The sequence below is a fragment of the Lagopus leucura genome, unplaced genomic scaffold, assembly GCF_019238085.1.
Source record: "Lagopus leucura isolate 7727_CA_CO unplaced genomic scaffold, USGS_WTPT01 Super-Scaffold_100008, whole genome shotgun sequence".
In the NCBI taxonomy this organism is placed as follows: domain Eukaryota; kingdom Metazoa; phylum Chordata; class Aves; order Galliformes; family Phasianidae; genus Lagopus; species Lagopus leucura.
In genome coordinates, this window is record NW_024962265.1 from 34,859,718 (window position 1) to 34,865,717 (window position 6,000).

Sequence of the window (6,000 nt, forward strand, 5' to 3'; positions counted from 1 at the left end):
CGGAGAAATGGAGTTGAAAACATACTGGAAATCAGTAATTTTCTGGCAATAGACGCCTCAAAATCTTTGAAAATCACTCATCTGTACTCAGTTTTGTGTTAGGAATTCCAATTTTACTAAGGGAGTTAGAAATGACCATCCAGCGTCCTTCAATGCTCATTGCTGTGACAATTAGTAAACTGAAAACCTTTTCTTCAGTGACATATATTTTCATATATGTTGCATTTGTGATTTATTCACCTTTCAGTTTAGAACACTACTTTCTTGGTCTATATACAAAAAGCAATCTCCTTGTTGCCATTTTACTGTGAACAGTGTTTGATGTGGAAAGAGATAAATGAAATTTGAATCCAAAAATAGATCTTATTTCCCAAAACTGGAGAAATTCCTTTTGGGAAATTAGATTTTTGTTTTGCCTGTTAGGCAGGTTAGGCACAGTTGTGATCTTTTGGTTTTTTAAAAGAAACCAGTAAGAAAGTAACGTGGAGAAACCACTGAGTTACACTGAAAAACTATTAAAAGACAAAATAGAAATGGAACTCTCAGAGTAACATTCACTCAAGTGCAATTTATGTCTTCTACTTCCATATCTCCGATGAAAATGTGTAAGAAAATTTCACTGGGCCTTCACTACAAGTACCCTAGAAATCATCTGCATTTCTGGCAGAGGATTCTATCTGTGAATCTTCAGTTTATGTCATCATGATTGACTTTTACCCATAAATATTTTTACTTTCAATTCTGCCTATTTAACCAAGTTCATTTGCACTAACATTAGAGAGCAGTACAATGAATAGCTCATGCTCCATCCCGGTATCATGGTATATTTCAATGTTCTTCTCCAGGGTCATGGAAATGCCATATGCTTATCAGTGCTGTGCCTTTGGAGCTTGCGAGAGCCACTACAAAATCTCCAGCCAATGGAACAAAGATGAGAATAGCAGCACTGATGATTTTTCCAGGAAGGATATTGGGTTGTTACAAATTCAAGGTAATCGTTACCTTTCATTTTTAAATCTTCCTAAAGGTTGTGATTTTTCAAGTGAGCAGCTGCGATGTTAATCTTATCCAATACTCTTTCACAGTCACAGAGGCAGCCTCTTCCTCTCTTGCCTGGCATTGTATTATTCAAGCATTCCTATGCTTAGGGAAGTCATTTTGTCAGGTTTGCCTTACAAAAATCTCACTCACTCATTTTTCTGTCCAAGTATGGGGAAGTGAAATCTTCCCTTTATCTGAGAGACAGGGAAGTGGTGCTCGTATGTAACTCTATAAAATAATCGAGCAGCAAGGACTTAGTATCTTGCCAGCCTTGGAAGTAGCAGCACTGCCTTCTCTGTCCTGCTGCACCCATGCTTCAGGATATCACAGAGCTTGTCTGGTTACTTAGGTGTAGCTGCTGGGATTTTTTCCTGGCATTTCCTGGGTACCAAGAGTGCATCTGTTCTGCAGAGCAGAAATTTACTTTGTTTTCTTCCCCTTCAGCAGAAGTTCTGTTATTTGACCTGCCATGTAAATGCATACATACATGTTATACCAACCTTCTGCTTTCATTGCTGTCTCCAGTCCTGAAGACTAGTAGTTTTCAAAGTTCAGGGCTAGTTCCAGCAAGAGCAGAGCCAAGAATACATGGTAGATCAATGACACACAAAGAAACACAAGAGCCTGGGTTAAATCTTAATAGAGGGGCACAATAGTGGAATTCGTATTTTTAACTCCTTCCTACATAGTTGTCACATTGCAAATGAAGTAATGGAGAAAGCACCTTTCTGAAAGTGATTGTTTTCAGAGAAGTGACGATGCCAACTTTTTAAATAATCCTGAGTACAGTGACTTAGAACCAAGAAAGCATACATCTGCTTCTTCTTACAGTTTGGCAGGCAGAGAGATGAGAATAGGCCTTAAATAGCCAGGACTTTTTTGCAGCTTGTACAAAAAGAAATTTTCCTGAAAAATGCAGTATCAAATCTGAGTATTTTCTCCCCCATAGATGAGCGAGACTTTGAAGATTTTCTTCTCGACTTTGAAGAAGATTTGAAAGCTCATCATTCAGTGCAGTGTTCACCTTCTCCAGGTATAGAACTCCAATAGATGGGAATCTAAGAGCAATGTTGCTAGATATTATAGATGCAGTAACAAACTCTGAATCTGAAACTAGGATGGAGACAATAAATTTGCAATAATATCTGTACAATAATATGAAATTCTGCACAGTCCTCCAGAAAACTCTGCAAACACTGAATTCATCTATGAACGTACCAGAAATTTCACACAGTCCTCTGGCAGATCCTCACTCTTTTCCCTTTTCAGAGGAATTGGTCTTCTTATCAGGGGGACAAGAAAGCAAAGGTTCTCTTCTGCCAATAAATAGATAATAGTAGAACAGAATCTTTGCTTGCTCTTTCCTTTGCAAAACTGAAGTACTTCTTCATTGAGTTATTCTATATTCTATACTTGAACTTTCTGAATAACACACAGTTTAATATCTAGGACAAACAAAACACTACAGTACTGAAATATATACAGTCCATCACAAGGAACACCCAGCACAGTCGTTTCCTTCAGAGAGTAAGTAGTACATCCCTGGCTTTGCAGTATGATGGAAAGGTTTTAAGGTTTAAAAAACAAAAAGTGATTAAATTGCAAGGCTACAAGTCACCTGTTACACTTAAATTTTACCTGAAGATGGGGAAAGTATTTGGAATATAACTTTTAGTTTTAGCATCCTGTTCAACAAAGATTCTCCCTAGTTGTTCTTCCATTGTGAAGCATGAACAAAAATCAGCTAGTACTTCAAGACTCACTCCAAGCCAAGATCCCCATGTTTCTCTACTGCCTCCTTTGTTATTGAGCTCACAAAAACATCATTGTCTTCATGATAAGTTGTCACCAGACACCTGTGAACTGACACAACGGATGCTTCTGCCTACTCAATGGAAACAGTGGTTGTATGGAGTACAACTCAGCAGCAGGGGTTGTGTCTTCATGGAGAAGGTGGATGACTTGCTTTGAGGAAGCATAGCTGACTAGTACCAAGACAAGTAATGTTTCTCATGCGTTCAGCTTCAATCACGCACTGGGCAACCTGATCTGGTGGGTGGCGAAAGGGATTCAAACTAGGTGATCTTTAATGCTCCTTCCAACCTAAGCTATTCTATGATTTATCTTCACATCTCGAGAATGTGTCATTCTGGAACTGCTATGTCAAACAATCTACCGAATGATACTTTTCACTTTCTGCAGTGTTATTTCCTTACTTGCAGTATACCTTGACAGTCAACTTATGCAGAAAAGTACATCTGAATTGTAAGTCAAAGATTTAGGGATTCCACTCTGGGGATATTTCTCAAATGGAGTGGTCTCAGGAAATCTCTTTGCAGCCAAAATAAAACATGTCATATCTTCCATCATGAAAATTCTTCAACAAACCTGATCTCCTCTAAAAGGTTGGATTTATCATCGGAATCTGAATGGAATCCTCTCAGATCTCACTGGATCTCAATCCAAACTAGTAGATTATAGTGCATTTGTCTTTTGAAGATGGGATATTTAGTATCCATTACTTCACTGAGAATGCTGGGGATGATGACAGACTTAAAGATGTTACCCACATTTTTCTGTCTCAACAACTTGCCTTTAAGGATCCATTCCAGATTCTTGGCAGAAAGGATTAAAAATTCATCCTGAATTTATTCAAAATTTAGTTGTTCAAAAAGAGACTTCCTATTCTTTCCAGTGCTTCATGTATTAAAGTTTTCTTCCTCTTGTGTTGGATGTTGAAAAGTAGATCTGGCCTTTAGCTTTTCAAAGGTCAAAGCCATTTGAGTCACCTCATAGAATCAGTGAGGATGAGAAAATGAAGAGCAAAGCACTCCTCTGGAAAGACACTGCAAAGGGGTCTTGAACTGTGTAATGACATGCTGTTTAGCAGCCAGACTGTATCTGTTCATATCCATTGCATCAAACTTCACCAGGACTCATTAGCAACTTATTCTGGTTCAGCAAGAGATCTTTTTCAGCTTCACATGACAGCATTCACTGAAACTACAAACTGGACATTCTATTCAGTAAGTAAGAAATCTAGTCAGCAATTTCACATGAAAGTTTGACCTCCAGCTGCTAGTTTAGAACAGTAAAATATGTATCCAGTAACTAATGCAAGAGACAAGCCTTCAGGATTTTTCTGGTAAGCTTCCTGTTTTCCCATGTGGTGTTCTGCACATATATGAGCCCATAGCTGGTGCAAGAGGAAGGTACAGCTGTCCTTTTTCTTGAAGAATTTTTCATGGCAATCACACTGCACTTGTAGAATAAAAACAAACATAAAAAAAGAAAAAAACCTAGAATGTTCAGGCAGAGGGACAGATGCATGCGATACGCAGATAAGTAGTGCGCTATTGAGATCTCTTATTGCTCAGAAGAAAGATAAAATATCCAGATCTCCTTTCAGAGTGAAATTCACTGCTTGGCTACGCTAAGAAAAAAGTGAAAAATTGAATTTTACTTTACATGAGTTTTCCTTTCTCCTTTTTTTCTCTTGTCTTTTCAGGTCCCTTCAAACCGTGTGATCATCTCTTTGGTAGCTGGCTTATCAGAATTGGAGTATGGACCATCGTCGGTTTGACCTTCGTTTGCAATGCACTGGTGACAGCTACAGTTTTCAGATCTCTGTTGTATATGTCCTCCATAAAGCTTTTGATTGGTCTAATAGGTATTGTAAACGCCTTGATGGGTCTTTCCAGTGGAGTACTGGCTAGTGTGGATGCATCAACTTTTGGTAGCTTTGCTCAGTATGGAGCACAGTGGGAAAGTGGAATTGGTTGCCAAATGACTGGTCTTCTCTCCATTTTTGCTTCAGAAGCTTCCATTTTCCTCCTTACCCTAGCTGCTCTTGAGCGTGCATTCTCTATAAAGCATGCTACAAAGTTTGAAACAAAATCCTCTATTGCTAGTGTAAAAATTGCCATTTTCTTTTGCTTTATGTTGGCACTTGTCATTGCAGTGATACCTCTCCTCACTGGGAGTGAGTATGGGGTTTCTCCACTTTGTTTGCCATTACCATTTGGAGAACCCACTGCTATGGGCTACATGGTAGCGCTAGTATTGCTGAACTCACTTTGCTTCCTGGTAATGACTATTGCTTATACAAAGCTCTATTGCAGTTTAGAAAAAGGAGAACTGGACAATATTTGGGATTGCTCTATGGTCAAACATATAGCCTTGCTGCTTTTTACTAATTGCATTCTTTATTGCCCTGTGGCCTTCTTGTCTTTTTCCTCCTTACTAAATCTTACCTTTATCAGCCCAGAAGTGATAAAGTCCATACTGCTGGTGATTGTCCCACTGCCTGCGTGTCTAAACCCACTCCTTTATATATTGTTCAATCCACACTTCAAGGAGGACTTGGGAAGTTTGCGAAAGCAAACTCTGCTATGGAGGAGGCCAAAACATGCTAGTCTGATCTCTGTGAATTCAGAAGACATAGAAAAACAATCTTGTGACTCAACGCAAGCGCTGGTAACCTTCACAAGTGCTAGCATATCATATGACATGCCTACCAGCAATTCACTCATGCCATCGTCTTATCAAATGACAGAAAGCTGCAATATTTCATCCGTAGCATTTGTTCCATGTCGCTAGTTTCAGGGGCAGTGCAGAAAATATGTATGTTTACAAATTTTTTTTAACCCAAAAGTAAGTATGGGTGTGTGTTTTCAAGCTAGAGATTGCCTCTGAATTACTGTTACATGCATCACAAAACAGATGATGACAAAACTTGCAGTAGGCTGAAAATCCAGTAGTTTAGCCTTCTCAGCCAGTTTCAGAGCTGCTGGAATGAAGAGAAAATCTGAAAGCTGCAGCAGTTTCTGCAGTTGTATTGGCAGTTCCCTTTCAAAGTAGCACTACTCAGAAAAGGCAGTTGGTCAAGAGCAAAAATACTGCGCTGAATTGGTAAGCTTTTTCTTCAACACATCTTCAACACAAACATGGCACACTTTG

General features: G+C 38.9%; 1 protein-coding gene across 1 annotated transcript in view; it reads left to right on the top strand.

Moving 5' to 3' along the window:
* Nucleotides 1–5,641, top strand: part of LGR5 (leucine rich repeat containing G protein-coupled receptor 5) — an 84,004-nt gene extending 78,363 nt beyond the window's left edge. Inside the window, exons 16-18 of the mRNA XM_042872564.1 lie at nt 846–991; nt 1,991–2,074; nt 4,550–5,641. Coding sequence (XP_042728498.1) covers nt 846–991; nt 1,991–2,074; nt 4,550–5,640 — 1,321 coding nt within the window. The 3' untranslated portion in view covers nt 5,641. The remainder of the gene's footprint in view (nt 1–845; nt 992–1,990; nt 2,075–4,549) is intronic.
* Nucleotides 5,642–6,000: the final 359 nt, after the last annotated feature.